This window comes from Dinoponera quadriceps, unplaced genomic scaffold (genome assembly GCF_001313825.1).
Source record: "Dinoponera quadriceps isolate SergipeBrazil2010 unplaced genomic scaffold, ASM131382v1 scaffold586, whole genome shotgun sequence".
In the NCBI taxonomy this organism is placed as follows: Eukaryota; Metazoa; Arthropoda; class Insecta; order Hymenoptera; family Formicidae; genus Dinoponera; species Dinoponera quadriceps.
In genome coordinates this window covers 242,137-259,691 of record NW_014554764.1, presented here as the reverse complement: position 1 = coordinate 259,691, position 17,555 = coordinate 242,137, and the positions used below count along the sequence as shown (strand labels likewise).

The 17,555-nt window shown below is 46.1% G+C and overlaps 1 protein-coding gene across 3 annotated transcripts in view; it reads right to left on the bottom strand.

The window, feature by feature from the left end:
- The window catches only part of LOC106741621 (disintegrin and metalloproteinase domain-containing protein 10), a 118,183-nt gene extending 101,224 nt beyond the window's left edge, over window positions 1–16,959 (bottom strand). For all 3 annotated transcript variants that reach the window (XM_014613816.1, XM_014613817.1, XM_014613818.1), the window contains exon 1: window positions 16,404–16,959. In XM_014613816.1, the coding sequence (XP_014469302.1) occupies window positions 16,404–16,473 (70 nt within the window). In that variant the 5' untranslated portion in view covers window positions 16,474–16,959. The remainder of the gene's footprint in view (window positions 1–16,403) is intronic.
- Window positions 16,960–17,555: the final 596 nt, after the last annotated feature.

The following is a 17,555-nucleotide window of genomic DNA, read 5'->3' as shown; positions in this document are numbered from 1 at the left end:
CTCATAAACCGTAAGTTTATTGCAGACTCCCTCAATGCATCACTGAAAATACGGCACTTAATGAGTGAACCTCCTCAGAAAAGAAAAAACCGTCATCCCAGGAGCGAGAATCAACGAATAATTATTAGGATATCAAATTATCGCCGGCTACAGATTATAACGGTAATATCCAAATCGAGTGGCGGTAAACGTGCGAGATTCGACAGGGAATAGTTGAAAGAAACGTATGGCGGAGGAGGTCTTCGAGAGCCGTTTCACGGATTTATGCAGAGCGGTTACATGCCACTGCATGAATCGACCATCGAAGCCGGGGACGGGAAAAAGGCGAATTGTAGAAGCGAGAGGAAAACCAGGATTTAATTAAATGCAGCCTGCCCGTGGCATACGAGCCAGCCTTTCCAGCCTCCCCCGCCTGCTGCCCTCCCTCCGTATTCTGAAATCGAATAACCCATCGATCTCGCTCACCCCACCGGCCGCCATCATTCGGAGTGTTTTACAGCAATCCGCCGAGTTGCACGCCAAAAAACGCGATGCAACCGACCCGAGCGCATCGCTCTAGAAATGAGTTTTCGGTGTGTTATAAATAAATCGATGCGCGCGGCGCTGCCACACGGTGCGCGCACTCGCAGCGTAAAATACAAGCGCATTCGATATCGAATTACGTTTGTAATTAAAATATAGACTTCCGCATGCGAGCATTCATCCGAGGCGAAGGAAGGAAAAATTAACTGGGCGGGTATGCGAGCATGCATGATTGCTCTTGATAATACGAAACCGTGAGTGGAGAAATATACGCTCTAAATAAACGCGTACTAATAATGGAGCTTCATTATTGAAATGGTACGAACTCGAGCTTCCGACACCGAATAATTCATAAGAGCTCCGGTTGTACCACATGCAGAAAATTAAAGCACTTCGGCGAGTGCAGTATACGCGACTTGTCATTTCTCGATTTACGCGTCGTATACTTCCTTCATCAAAACAATTTGCTCGAGAGAGAAAGACGGGTACGACTCTTCAGATCCGTCCAGGTTTATATTGCGTTCCTCTGAGGAATGCAACGTATCCTATAGCTTGACATGCCACGGTTAATTAATTTCGTTACCATTCTACCGAGGAGGACAATGAAATATTCTAGAAACATTTCCCTCCTGTTGCATTTTAATTTGAAGTAAATAAGATTACAGAAAGACTTATCGTTTCATTGTTATTTCGTTCATTTGCAGAGCGACACAAAATACGATTACACCACGCAACAAGTATAAATAACTCGACGATACCGGAAAGGCAAAGGTCGCGTCGTGTATGTGTGCGTGCGACGCACCGTGAGTTTCTGCGTCGGACAGATAAACTGCGCGTCACGACGATTACTCGGTCAGGCATGGAAATTACGCAGCTTCCTGACTATTACGAGAACTTTGGGGTGTGGAAAGCCAAAGGGAAAGACGAGACAGAGAACGGCGGAAGGAGAGGACCGAAGCATCTCCGTCGGAAAGGTAGCAAAAGAGACGGAAGAATGGACCCCAATTAGGAGGATAAAGGCGACACGTATCCTTTGTCCGTGAATCGTATTATCGAGCCTGGAGCGACTACCGGCTACAGGACAGGATAGAACAGGACTCAAAGCCCTTCGAGCTTGACCAATGTGGACGCCTCAAATCAGTTAATTGGAAATCCAGTTCAATGATTGTACCTAAAATGAGTACTAAGAGCTTCGTATTAGGCCCGTGTACAAGAAGGACGATGAAATCCATCTGCAATCCCATTTACTCGGGATCAAGATACGACCGGGAGAAGACTATATCGGATAATTTTATTATTAAAGGAAAGGGAAACCCAGCGGCCTCTTTCATTAACAATCTTATTATTCACCTCGGTGATAGTAAGAGAATCAATTACGCGTGGTGCAAGAGGACGATAACTAAGTCCGCCGCACGGTTTCTAATAGATCAACACTACCGCGGTAATCAGAGCGAAACGCGGAAGGTAACAAACACATACACACACACACACACAACATGACCTGAGCCACTCTCTTGAACACAAACTCGATGATTTATTCACTTAGACAAGAGTAATATAGAAGCGCGATACAGAAGTATACGCGAGCATCCTTTCCAAATCCGAACATATTTTCAGCCTTTATCTGCACCGTTGCTCCTGCGGTCGTTGCTCAGACAGCGCGAGAACGAACAGCAGACGTTAAGCTGAAACTTTATGGCACTCGGTGTATACCTGTTGTGCAAGGCACGTTGGTTTTGTTGCTTCGCCGAGGTCCACGCCTCTACGCCGAAAAAGTCGAACTCGAGATTATTGCGCCGCACGATGGTTAAACAAGCATCGGTTGGAAGGGGAAAAAAAGAAAGGAGGAGGCAGAAAGAGAAAAGAAATTGCGCGCGCAGAAAGTCCGGAAAAATTTCTTTACAGACTTTACGCGAGTTGCACATACATACGCACGACTGAGTGACGGTGCTTCGTGCTGTCTCTCAGTTTCCCGCGCGATAAAATTTAATATGTATCGCGTATCGTTGAGCGAGATGGACGCGATAATAGGATAAAACAAATTACATGACCGCAAAGCAAAAGCGAGAAGCGAGATAAATGGAATATTGCCTCGGCTTCTTCAATTTCCGCATTGACCAATAAATAATTTGGATTCACGTTATTGAAGAATATTCAGCGCGTGTGCCTGCGCTACGCGAGATAATGCATCAATAACAGCGTCGGCTTTCAAATCATTTCATGACGTCCCCTAATACGTAACGCGTTGACACATCAAGCAGCGTTTTCCACTTATACATTACATAAAAGGACGAACTACATATTAATGCAGTTGTTTCATGAATTTATCGGATACAACGCGTGCGCGCGCGCGCGCGATACACCAGTTTTCCCGAATCGAAATTTTAGTGCTCGCCCGCTTCAAGTCTAATTTAATTCTAAATTAAGTGTGCAAAGATCTTTTATAAGAAAGTTCAAAGGCCTGCAAATGGGAAAATTATTGCCGTTTTCTCCATTTGAAGACTTAATATAGAACGAAAATTTAAACTCTGGAGGACTAAATTCTCTTCGTGGCATTAAAAGAGCACTTATTGTGCTCCTTTAATGCTACAAATGGGAACTTATTTCCGTTTTCTCCACTTGAAGATTAATGTGAAATTTAAAATTTCGACCCGGGCTCCCGCGATTTTTCATCTCGCCGACTTTTTACGAAAGCACGCGCGCCGTATTCAAAGCGATATTAGACGCAATTTGCGTCGCAATGTTCATACGTGATCCAACGCTTCTGCAGAAGTTGGTCGAAACTCGCCATTGCGGCGTACATAAACAGCGTATAACTGCAACACAAACTTGCGCTCTGCACAACTCCACAAATAAAATAGAAAGATAAATATATTTATTCCAGAATACAGTGTGGCCGGAACTATCGTGCTGGATGTTGGACCGTAACAGACGATTGGCAGCGAAGAAGGTCAGGACGGATTTAGGGCAGCGCGGTTATAGCTCCTTTCGTACATTTTAACGTTTCATCTCGTCGCGGAAAGAACGAGAGACGGTAAAAATCGAGCAATCAAGCCGATTTCACCGACTTTCCATTTGCGAATGCAGGGAAATGCGGGGTCCCTAAGAATATAATATCCGTCATCGTGCGTCTCTTATCGCCGCGAGATGCGTCCCGGTGAAACGTCGTCGACGCTTCTTGGAATTCGTATTAATTCATCGCGGCAATTCCCCGGTATCGCGCATTTCAATGCTCTTTATTAGCGATTCGTGACAAACGAGCTTGCAAGCCGAGCGCGATTAGAACGCGCGACGTAAGGGAAACACCGGTCGAGCGGAAGACGCTGATTTGTTGGTTTAATATGTTTCGCATTGCCGGGAGATAACGGAAACTCGTGTTTGAGTTCGAAGACAAATACTCGGTACCGGTGGAAGTTTAACATGATTGAAGAGAATTAACTCTTAACTTTCCCGTAATTGATATAAATTAACCAACTGTTCCTTCTGTCATTAGCAACTTCCGGCAATTTCCGAGCGAACACAGCGAATGAACAGAATTATAACTCCTTGCGTATTTTGATAGAAATTAATGTTCGTTTCCCCACTCGTTCGCGGGTTACCCTCGGCGATTTCGAAGAATAGCCAGCAGAAACGCGAGCGAGCGAGCGAGCATAGCACGACACGAAATAATTAACACGTATAAAGGGCGCTTATCTTAGATAATCGAATGGTATACGGCCTTTATTCGTCGTTATCGCGTCGGGAAAAAGCGCGCCGCCGTACTTACGCATATCAATCGATCGCGGAACGGCGAAAATGAATCGAGCCGCACATGTCTGGTGGTAAACGATAAATACTACGCGACATTTATCGCGATATGAGCATTATACGAGCCGCGCAGTTATGTCACGAGTCAGTTACGAGCAGCTGTCTACGCGACGGATCGATCGGATAAGCTCCGCACTTCGAGCACAATTATAATTCATCGTATCGCGACCATCTAGCAGGTACCAGGTAACCCGGACTCATTACAGCCTGGTATCAATTGTGCACTCCGCGAACTAAAGTAATTATTTTTGGATAACAATCGGTAGCAAACTATAGAGATTCGCTCGTGGGCATTACAAGTCTCATTTTGCCCTTCGTGTTCTGTGTAACGAACATGAATTTGAAACGACCGTTATCGGTTTCATCCTCACTTTATGTACGTTTTTTTCGATATTTCCCCCCGTTTTCCTTTTCTCCTCCAGTCACTTCGTCGTACACAAAGAACATTCCACATATGTACCACGTACACGTGCAATCGCCTCTCGGTAGGAACTCACAATGTCCAACTACTCGAGGGTCGGAAAGCGGAATGTAACTTATTAGCGACATTATTAGAGAACGAGCGAGACGCGCCCGTGGCATCCGCTGACGATGAACTTCCCGCGCAGTCCGTCGCGCCCGCAGCGCGAACTCGCCGTTATCAGCGTCGATGAGCGGCGAGTTAACGCGATCAGAAATTAGTCGGGGCGGACCGGAGAGGAACGCGAGTGTACGTCGTGTACGGGTAACACGCGCGCGCAAGTTACGTAGCGCTGGCAAGGCGCCCGCAAAATTACACGGCGCCCTCGAACTACTGGCACGTTAAACGAACGTTTTGCGGCGCTCTCTCGAACGCTCAGCGGCCGTCCGCCCCCGCGCCGATGAGTCCCTCACCGCTGGGCGACCCCGGACACGAAACTTTTCAACTTAATTACGCGCGCGCCGACATAACAGCGCGGCTGGATGGGTTCTCCCGTCCGCTTCCACGACCCATCTACATTCGCCCGCCTTCGCCGGGCGGTTTTCCCCGACCACTTTCTTTCTCGCGAGCATTAACGAAAGCGCGAGCTATAACGAGAGGGTAATAAAGGCCGTCAGGATGACCCGACGCGACGTGAGGGGACGGGCGAGAGGGAAGGAGGGAGAAAGGGAGAAAAAGTGGGAGGGAAGGAGGAAGGAAGGAAGGAACGGCCAATTTATTGCTTCACGGTGCTAGAACGTGGTGGGGAAACAGCGGATAAACCGAGGAGGCAAAAGCGCATTTACATTGTTCAATTCCGATGACCATTCCGAACAGTTTCAAGTGAACATCGACACACACGTGAAGCGAGCTATCAATCGCGATTTAATTAATCCGACAAACGTTTATGACCTCTCGAGAGATTCATGATGAGAATTGTTGACAAGAACGACATTATTAATTCCGACGTCAATCTTTTCGAAAAAAATTTATCATTATTATTATCTTCATAAACAAATATTTGGTAATTTTATGCATGGGTGTCTCCTCGCGTGCAGAAAGAAAATACATCGAGAGCGCGAGATTGCTGGGCCGGGAATCGAACCAAGGATCTTTTTGCTTGCCGGGCTCTACTGCTTTACTAACCTAGGCTCTCTACGCTTCGATACATAAGCTTTTTCTCCCTCTCTCTCTCTCTCTCTTCATTAATGATCTTAATTGTCAAGATGGTAATTCCTTCATAGTTCAATTGTCTACAAGTGCGATAAAGATACGCAACAAGAGATCGAACTCGTTCGACGCTGTTTTCCCATTTGGAAACGGAAAAATACAGCGAAGTTCACTATGGTCAGACGAACCACACCTCAGAACTTAATGTTATCCAAATTTAGCCGCGGTAAGAAGAGGGTTAAAAAGAACGAAAGAGGAGAAGGGTCAATACAGGACGCGGTTCGCTCGCCATGTCGAAACTACCGTGGGTACCATTTTGCGCGACCGATACGTCAGGGGTTGTTTTCCAGACTGGTGTACCGAGGCCGGGTGGTTGGAAGGGTGGCTCGTTTCGCCCGGACGGCACGTACGGGAAATTTACAATGCCCCGGTGACTCCGCCTGTGGTAGAACAACACCTTCCCCCGTGTTCGTGGCGCTTCGCCGACTGCTTATGCGGCATTCGATGTACGAATACCGAGAATTAACCCGCCTCAATCAACTCCGCTCGATAACCCGCAGTTTATGGGATTCTCATAGATGCGATAAGTGTGTCCGATTAGCGGGAGGCATAAGTTCGACGACTTAATAATAGAAGATCGATAGCGACAGGAGTAGTTCGCCGGTAAAATCGATTAATGCGCGCGAAAGTCTCGTCCAAAGAGTTGAATTGATCGACTGTTCGACGGCAATGTAAGTTATGACCGGTCGTAGAATCTGACATTTGCTGTTAATTAGGTATTTCACGAGGACAAACGCATTACTCGCTTTGATAATTAATCAATACAAATATTTGCCGTTAAATGACAAGCGAGATTAATATGACGTTACAATAGGATACTATTTAGACATTATTAAACGTAAGGCAATATTAATTGTATGAAATATAGTATTTAATTATCCTACCCTCTCTTGAAGTTAATTAACTGGATTGAAACACATGACGGAACTAGATCACGAAAATTCTACATTTAAACGCACTCACACAACATGCACGCATACATATAGGAGTTATCCATCACACGGGTGTAACATACGTTTAAACTATCGGTACGTTCGCCCTTCGTCGCGTTTGCCACATTTCTCGCAGATGCGAATAATTTGTCTCAGCGTGTTCCAGGCGAGGAACCCACTGGACAAGGACAAACGGAACGTCGCGAAATTCGCGAGTAATCGAACATATCTTGAAGAATCTTCAGGGATAAGACCCGGTAACCTTTATCCTCTAACGACTAGTTCCTTCAGTGCGGGATACTACCGAGATGTAGGTATATAAAGTGTCGGTAACGTCTCTTTCTCTTTCTGTCTCTCTCTTGAATCCCAGTCCCCGTGGGAGTTCCGTAGACCATGGGGGTTCTCGGTTACACTCGGGGATTTAAGTCGAGAACAAAGGATTCTCGTCGTGAGAGCAGGAGGAAACGCCGCCGGCATGGATTTCGATTACGAGATAGAGATGGGATTTACATCGGCCAGATAGCCTACGGAGGCTCACGCGAAACTTTTGAGTATTATCCACGGGCCATTAAACCCCCGAGGTGGCCGTTATAACACTAAGACGCGAGGAATCCTCGTAGGAGAAAGTGTCGAGATCGACGAAAAGAAAAGACCGTGGCGCGTTCGGGCGATCTTAGCTTTGCTAATACGAACTCCCGAAGCTGACGGTTTCATCCCCGATTGGGGGGTGGGAAGCACGATGTAATGAGCTTGTCCTGTTCCCGAAAAAACGATCATTTTTCAACGGAGAAAGTCTTCGTGGCTTCCCTATTAATCCCGTAACCACGGTCGGGATTCATTTCGCTAAGTCTATTCCTGGTATATCCGCAATGAACACTCGTCCATTTAACATCCATTTATAAACATATTTCATTTTTTTAAGTTGATTCTGTATTTCTTTGAGGAAATTTCCTTTGTAGAGAAATGAGTTATATTTACGTATAAAACATATAAAATAAATATGAATAATCTGACTGATATATACCACATCGTATGAAAACTTAATTGGATTAAATAAATCCATTCTATTTATAAGACTACGTTGTTAACAGCAACTTAAGTAAATAACTAATATATTTGCGGAAAATCAAGTCTACTTGCTATATCGTCAAATTGATCGATGTTTCAGATTTTAATTAAATTTTAGCGAAATAGAAGAAAATTTGCGCGGCAATGAACACATTGCCATCGCGTCGTCAAATTCTATTCGTGCAGATTTACTTTCCCACAAAAGAGATTCTTCGCAATATCAACTTCGTATCAATGTTAATTTCAAATACGTTCGAGCAATTTTGCACGCTTCGTGTAACAGCGAAGTCGTGAAAAATACAGCGAAGTTAGTATCACGTCCGTTAAAAACTATTAAAACAATTGTCATAAAACATGATATTGAGTAAAATCATCAGGAAATTAGTTCAAATTTACGGCAATCCATGGCGCTAAATTATCGGTCTGGCATTATAGCAGTATGAATCATCAGAGTTATCGCAGTATCGCTACTGAACTAGCATTAAAAAAATACGTACTAAGAATAACAACTTCGCCTCGATGTGGTACAGCGGAATTCCAAGAACAAAATAATTATAACACGCCATGCGTATCGTATGCATTCGTTGTACAACTGGCTGACCAGTGAGTCGACATGATTAATTCTCAAGCAAAATAATCGATTCTTGTAGAGAATACTACATTTATCTCCAATGTGCGATATCATTATTTATTTCACGGCGTGCTCAATGAATCAAAATGCGTGATAGTCGCATTGATATTTCCTATTCATCGCTATTTATCGATTATTGCGTACTGATATCAACAATACGCCTTCTATTTTGTTTTAAAGCGGTTAAGAAGCGAGGAATAGAGGAAAAGTTTGATGTAACTTTTGTTTCTCGTCCGAAAATAACATTCGAGATAAAAAATATTAGTTCACCACTCGTTAAAATTTTGAGATAGCTTAATGTTATTTACGTTGCTTAGTGGGAAAACTGATGAGATAAAAGAATTGTCATCCACGATAAAAGAACTCGTCATCCACGAAACGATCATAAACGAATGAGTAAACGAACTTGGAAATATTCCCAAATACAACGACGATGTATCGCGACGATGTAATCAACATAAATGCAAATTTCGATTCGTGTCTAAACTTACCGGGTGCTCTCGGAGAACAGATACTAGATATAGAAATATAGAAACTTGATTAAAAGTGGAAAATATTGAATATTTCAATGTCGCGATATTAACGACAATATGTCTGAATTATTTAATGTCAGAAACGTCAGAAATAAAATGTCCAAAATAAGTTTACCATTAGAAATAAAAGAATATCTCTTGTGTGTATTTCTACAGATAATATTGAGCATTTTATGGACTATTCATGTTTCTAAATATCGTTATCATATTCTTATCTGTCGCGTGATTGTTTTAACGTATATTTTTTCTCTTTTTTTTTTTTTCTTTACAAAATATCTAGAACAATCGTACGGGATTAAATACATCTTCACGCAAATTTTTATACTCAATATATTATTTATTCCCCCCCCCTCTCTCTCGCTCTCGACAATATCTTACTTAGTTATGCTATATCCTCATGAATTAATCTTTACGATAATGAGGAAACGAGTTCACGGACATCCCGTACATGCATTTGCGATAAACTTGAATACGAGTGAATAGGATGACGAAGGCGGCGTGAGGATTTTAATTTTCTCGTGCGTTTCGCCTTGGAACACCGGCGTCTCTATCGCGCATAAGAAATGCAGGTTCTGGCGCGGCTATCCGCGGTTAGATCGGCATCCAACGAGAGTAATCACGGACGCATATAGGTGTGCGTGAGGAAAAGTATAGTGAGACTCGCGTGTACCAAGTCCGTCATATTTCTCTCACGACCATGAACGAAGTTGTAAGGTGATTAACGCGCAAGGTGTTACGTAAACGCGATCGTACAAAGGTGCCTTGATTAATTAAACTTGTTACTCTTCGATCGATTCGAGTTTATTATCAACACGAACGCAGCGCGCTGATAGCCAAGTTCGAATACAGAAGACGGAACTCTTACAAGCGGCGATAAGGTATAAATGGGGGGGAAATATAAGTCTTCGAGGTCTTCGAACCGCAACTTACCATATTAAGGCGCTTTATTCTATATAATTCGTATATAATTCAAAACCGAGTATATATCTCGTAGTAACTACTAAGTTATATAATTTAATAGACGTGAGTACTTGAGATCGACTTTTCAACTTATCTTAATGGAAAGATGTATTTTTAATAGATGGATAATCGAGTCACTTCGATCCATGGGCCCGCCAGAGAGAGAGAGAGAGAGAGAGGGAGAGAGAGAGAGAGTTCAGACACTTTACAAATTAAACGACACTTTTCATCATCGGAGCTATCCCCGGAACTGTGAGACAAGGCTGGGTAGTTACGCGGCGCGTGTTTACCCAGAAGTTTACACGCCCACTCTAACGGAGCGTAAATCAGCTGTTGATTAAACGGAGCCCGAGTTTCGCGTGTCGCCTTGTTGAGCTGATTCGAAGTAGGCATTTGGCCCGTTTCCAGAAGTCCTCCAATTCATCCTCTTCGCCGCGATCGGCGACTCCTCGATGGCCCTCGATCGTCTATCACCGCGACAACGAAACCTCGTCTACCTAGACTTGGGTATTTCCTGCGATTCCATCTTTGTCTCACCGTCGTTCTCCTTCTGTCGCACGATCAGATCGGCTCGATTCGGGAGTAAGACAGTGAAGAACGAACGCGTTTTTCGCGAAAATGATAACGCGCATTAGCGAAGACGGAAAAATATGACATCTCACACGGGAAGATACGTGACGGAAATAACATATCGAATTATGCTATATTCCAAGTTCTCCTATGCTTGATCTTAAAAGTTATATTCCAGATTTTTAAGCTCTTCTTCGCCCCGATATGAGAGCTAGTATAAGATTTCTAAGCTAGGATTTTCAGTAGGAAAAACGGTAATCACAAAGAGAACGGGAGTATTTTTTAATTATGTGAAACTTGCTCTAAAAGTAATTTATGTCACAACTTTCATCCTATTTTAATCTTTTACTAGGCCAACGCGTAATTCTCCAACAGAAAACGTTGAAGGAAATTCAAATATGACTGAAATTAATTCATGAATCTTTCTCGGACCACAGAAGTAACTTCTACTTTCGTTCCGCATTAGGATATTTTTAAAAATTATCTTCCTCTACATAAAGTTTGTTTGCTGAATTGTCAACAAAGTTATTGAAAACTCCCCGTTTCCCGCGAAACAATATATCCTGTCGTTATTAGGTTGCAACATTTTACAAAAGCTGCAAATCATATTTCAGCTAATAACACCACCACACGGTAATTTAAAAATCAAAGGGCAACGATAATTTTATAAAATTTCGCATTGCTACATGTTGTTTTCAAAATATCTCCCACAAATTTTAAGCAAAAAAAAAACACAATAAACAAAATTATGCACGTCACTGGCCGAACTCGCAATTGTCGATCTGTCTATAGACGAGAGCGAGATTCGCCGAAATGCAGTGCGAAAGCTGGAAATCTGGAAAAGGCTAGCGCGACGTCGCACGATGAACTATCGCGAACGCTCGCATGTAGCAACGGTAAACCCTTCTGCTCCTCCTCGAGTGGAGTCGAATAGCGCGGTTGTGCCAGGAATGCCGAGTGGGAAGTTTTGCGGCGACCACCTATATCCCTGAATACGGAATAACCCCGGAGGTAAGATCCCCCTTGATCTCCGGGAATTCCGAATTCCCTGAGGATTCCGCGCACCTCCTATTCCCGAAATTCCCGCGAAAGTTCATCTCGCTAAACATCGCAAGGACGATGCCAAGCGCCTTCTAGCGTTCTAAGCAAGCACGGCTCCGACAAAAGTCTGTTATGCCGAAAGAGAGACGCTGTTCCGCCGAAAGGGAAGTTTCAACCCCTCAATTAGCGACAAAATCGGCTATGTGAATTTGAGCAATGTAGCGGGCTGGAAAATGTCATGCACGCTACGCATTAAAGAGCTATGCGCGACGGAAGTCTCGATGGACGAGCTGGAAAATCAGAAACGTCTCTGCTCCGTATTGTAATGATCCCTCGAGAATTTGCTAATGATGTAACCCGAGAAAATCTGAATATTGCAAAGTAACTTCGTTACATTAACTTTCAATGCAACTTGATGAATGATTATATTTTCTACTCAGCATGCTACTTTGATTCGCAAATAATATAACGACGCACGATGTGCAAGATATTTACTGGTAAAGAGATGCCCCGCAGATAATACGTTAATGAGATGACATGTGGAGGACACCTGAAGAACGTTTATTATCAAAGTAGAGCGTCAACGTTTGACGCAACCGATCTCATTACTGAGACATAAGAGTGTTCGCCATCACTTACTCATTCCGGTACTTTGCCGAGCTCGAATAGCTCATGACGCAATCGCTGAAGTATACCAACAGTAGATACCGTATATCCTTCGTTAACGTAGAACTTTTCAACGCGTCGATAGAAAAAGAGGAGGAAGAAACGCACTTTGCCCGAGAACGCGGGTCGCACCGAGACTCGGCGCGCGTCTCACGTCCGGATACCATTCGGTAAATGCACGGAGGACCTTGAACGTAAAACGTCGTCTGGGCGTAACCGTAACCAAGACTCATTCGGGTCGGAACGGAATAATGGAGGTCCCAAATACGCCGTGCGGTTTCGACGAAGCCGCGGGCGCAATATCGGCTTGATTGTGTTAGAAATCAGAAACTGGGACTAAACTAAGCTCGATCTTCGAGAGGCGGCAGCGTCGGCAGTAGCGTCGGCGGCGTCGGGATTGCCAACGACACGAATTAATTCCACGACCCGAGTGTCGACGAACTTCGCGTACGAGGACGAATCGTCCCCGGCGCAATTACCGGGATAATTCCCGTCACGTGAAAAAGGCAACGGCCCGGATCCCGGGTTACATGCCCTCCGACACAGAGCGCACACGTCTCTCGCGAGACGTCTCGAGATGAAAATCGCAGCGCAACGCTGCTTGAAGATCGCAGGTGGTGAGCGGCGATACACCGAAGGAATTGAAAAGTCCGCAAAGGAAAACCGACCTTTTGTCCTTGTGATACGGCAGACGGGAACAATGCAATGACTCGGCCGACCGTCCGTCCTAACTCTATCTTCATATTCCGGGCACAATGCAACGTCCCAAAGCGGCTTTTTGCCAGCGATTCCTCGAGCTTGCTCGCCCGCTCAGCTCTCGTTCTCTCTATCAGTCTCCCAAAGTGAACATTTCGAGGAAGGATTTGTCGCGCGACGTACTTTTATTTCTCTCCCCATTCCCGCAAAGTTTTCATCAACCGGAAAGCCAGGAGAGAATTCTCAGCACGAAACGCGGCGGACTCGCGTCTAACGTGGAAAGCAGCGGGAAATGGGCGATAATTAAATTCGATAAGAAAGAAAACGCGCGAGTGCAACGGTGTCTCGCCGCCGCCTCCGGGAGAAATATCGCGTCTCATACGACATATTACACCGCGCACACCGTACATACCCACGCGCTCCGAGCGGGATGCATATTCGCGCTCTTATCGTTTGCGTATAAAAGCTGCTTACATACGCGAGACTCCTGCACATGCGAGGTCTTTACAAATGCTGAATCCTCGCACACACGAGGTCCTTGCAAACGCGCGCGCGCGCAAAAGAGAGAACCTCGGCGGCACTTACCAAGTCCCCGCACACGCGAGATCCTTTGAAATACGAGAGCTCCCGCACACGCGGAATTCTTACACGTGCGAACTTCCGGATGATCGCCCGGTTAGGAGCGCGACGAAACTATATACCGTGCAAAATGACGACGATATTTCGTCGCGACGGCGGCGACCCGACGATGACGACGATTCGCGGAAGTCGAGCCCGAAACGCGCATTAATCGACGATTTTACGATCGCCGATAAATTTAATCCCGTCGGCATATCGTTAATAGCTAACGGTACAATGGCACCGCCATAAATTACGTTCGCAAACGTCCGGTATTATGATCCGCCTGCGCGCAGGAACCTCGCTGGCTGAAAGAGAGAGAGAGCTTTCTTTGCTCTTCTCCGTAACCGTAAATAGTACAGTGACGTGCACGCACACCGACGTATAACTATCATCCAACGCGGCGGTGATCGCTGATTGTGACTTCCGTCGAGGGCCATTCACATCATGTCGCGCGCCAGAGGAAGAGAGAAAAGGAGAGGGAGAGAGAAAGAGACGACGTTCCTCGCAATCGTCTCGCGACGATCGTACGATTCCACGCGTCGCGCATTCGAAATCTTCGCCATGCTAATTGTCCGAGTCGAAATTTTGAATTCTACATTAAGTCTCCAAGTGGAGAAAAAGAAGATAAATCCCCACTTGTGGCACCAAAAGAACACAATAGATCTTTGAACACTTAATGTAAATTGGACTTAAAGTAGGGCGTAAAATTTCGACTCGGGTATTTTCGCGATTGTTACATACTTACAATGAAATTTCGCGTCGAGCGTGGTGTACACTGGCACCTCCAAGTAACGCCGAATTGACGCGAAATCGAAACTGACGATGTGCTAAAATTCGTGTCAATCCGAGAATCGCGAAGCTCTAACTCTATCGCGTGATTTCTGTCGATGTGGGGAAAAATTCGAGGGGGCGAGAAACGGCGCGAGTAAGTGCGAGTTTCTATTCCAAATAAAAGATAAGTGTTGCGTCGCGTGTTCGTCGAGATCTAAAATTAGTATCGCATGTCTGAAATCGCTAAGATTTCGATAATGAAGCACGATTTATCGCATTTATTTGCCTCAAGGCAACGCGATGTGTCGAAGGGTTAAGGGCAAGTGGCGATTCCGCGTCCACCAAACGTCTACATTGATTCTAGATGAAACAATGGGAGCTGATGGCTCCCGAACGAAAATTACGGTGAGTTCTCGGCGCTTAAAATCTAACGATCGGATGACGCACAGCGACGCACAACGTCGGCCGATTGGACCCGAAAGGGCTGTGAGAAACTCGCACGAGAGAATCGCACGAGAGTGATTCACATTTTCTGCGACTCGATTCGTCGGATCACGTTCGACGGAGTTTCCTATGCGGCTCGGAATTTCCCGGAAATGATGAACGCGGTGCGTCGTATCCCCTCCTGACTCGGAGTAGACAGCAGAACGCTCTCAAAGAGAAGACCGATCGCTCGTTTTTCGCAGGTAAAACGTGTTCCGATGAAAAAGAAAAAAAAAAGAGCAAATAGACGTTCGCGCGGTAATATTGTGGAAAAAAAAATATTTGCAATCGGGAATACGTGTGAGATACGTTGATATCATTATGCCGCAGGTGAGATTTATTTGCCTTTGTCCAAAAGTTTAAACAAGATAACAGCGGCGTTCACACGTTGTGCGTGCGTGCGCGTGTGACTTCGGTAATGACAATCAACAGATTTACGCTTAAACGATCAATATAATAGCAAAGCCGGGTTTAATCGTGAATCGAATATTTTTATATCGCAATTGTTTACGTATCCTCCCCGTCGTGATATATTTATTTACATTACATATGTTTTTTTAGAATTGTAAATCTATCGAATCGTATTTCGCGAGATTTACTGAACCGGGAATTAGAATCACGCGATCGCACGTAATCGCATCTTTCCAAATGACTATTTTATAAACCTTGACCAAAAATTCGATAACATGAAGAAATAAGATAAAAATAAAGTTTCATAAAAATCTTTATTGAATCACAATTTCATTATTAGAATATTTCGAATATCGCACTTTTAGATGTTAGATTTTATAACTTTTTCATTTCAAACAAAAGAACTCCACACAGATAGAATATAAATTTTGTTATAACAAACAGAGAGAGAGAGAGAGAGAGGAAACGGCGGAGCAAACTTTTCGCGATAACTATATTTATACCAGCAATCCTCACAGTTAAAGTTCAAAACAACCGACGTCTCTAGTCGCGCGAACAGGTAGGAACAAAATCGTATCAGCAAGACCGAGCGACATTGTTCAAACGAGGCGACAGCTGCGATACTTTCCTCGTTCGCGTGGTGACTCATTCAGGGAAACCGGGTCCGACGATCAGCGATTTCGCGCGATGTTCGAAGAGTAACGTGATTTCTCGCCACGAGTGTTCGCGGCCACTATCAGTCTCGCGGTCGCTCGGCCGCTCGGAGCGGAGCGCGCATAGAGACACGCGACAGGCGCGTTCGTGAAAGGACGATGATTCACGAGAGAGGAACACACACGCACGCACAGGAACACGTCATACATTCTCACGCAACACGCGCCGACCGTGCACACAAGAGCACGAGTCACATCCTGTGCTCGTGGACGGCGCGGAGCCTGTATAGGCAAGGTGCGTAAAACGCGAAACAAAAGCACGTCGGCGTCGGGCCGAAACCAACTTTTTTCGTCACCGTTGGCACTTACCGCTCTCGATGTAGGCGACCAGCGACAGCAGCAGCAGGCAGAGAACGTATCCGCACGTGTCACTGATCATCGTAGTACTATATTCCCCGCTGCAGTCGAGACACGCCGCTGGCTATCTAGCGTCGGCACCACGACTCGCGAGTACCCGCGGACAAACACAACAAACAAACGGGCGCGACTTACACCACGGCGTGGTGCGGTCGTCAGCAACAGGATAAGCGACGGGGAAGAGCGCGCGCGTCACGACCGCACCACCTTCTTCTCCACTTGTTTCCTCCTCGCCTTCCAGCCGTACTCAGCACTGCACCAGCACACTACCGCGCGTCTCGATCACCACCGGACGAGTCGTTACGCGCGTCGCGCTCCGCTCGTTCGCGGGCGACAGCGATAATCGACGTAGGCGACGACGACGCGCGCTCTCGCTCGCGGAGGACGCGGATGATCGGCTGCGTTCGTTACCACCGCGACACGTACGACGGCTACGAGCGTCTCTCTCTTTCTCTTTCTATCTCGTTGCTCCTCTCTCTCTCTTTCCTGTTTCCCTTTGCGCGTTCTCGCTCGCTCGTTCTTTCTCTCTCTCTCTTTCTTCCTCTGACTCTCCCACTTTCTCTCTCTCCCTCTGATGCCGTTGCTTCCGGAGCGCGGCGAGGTCTACGCCATCATTTTCCCGTCGAGATCGCGCTCTCGCACGCGGACGCTGCACGCCGACCAGCACACACACGACGGCGATCCGCCCCTCACCTCGCGAACTTCCTCGCACCGCTCGTCTCCTCGCTTGTTTCGCCTCTTCGCCGCCTCCGTGGCCCCTCCGGCACGGGCGCTCCGTTCCGCGCCGACGACAGTCCGTGCTCGCTGGCGACGACGCTCGCAAACAGCTGACGGACCCGCTGGCCGTTTCTTCACGCACGGCGCGACGACGACGACGACCACTCGATACTTAGCAGACGCATCGCAGCAGAAACAAACACGCACACATACGCGGGACGGGAACGCGCGCGCACGAACACCAATCGCCACTGTCGCCGTTGACACAGTCCTGCCACCGCCGGGCTCCTGCACTTCCCTGGCTCGCTCGTTATGACGCGACGTCCTCCCCTCTCCTCGGCGTTTCACAGGAGCGCCTCGCGACCGTCAGATGGCGACTCTTGCCAC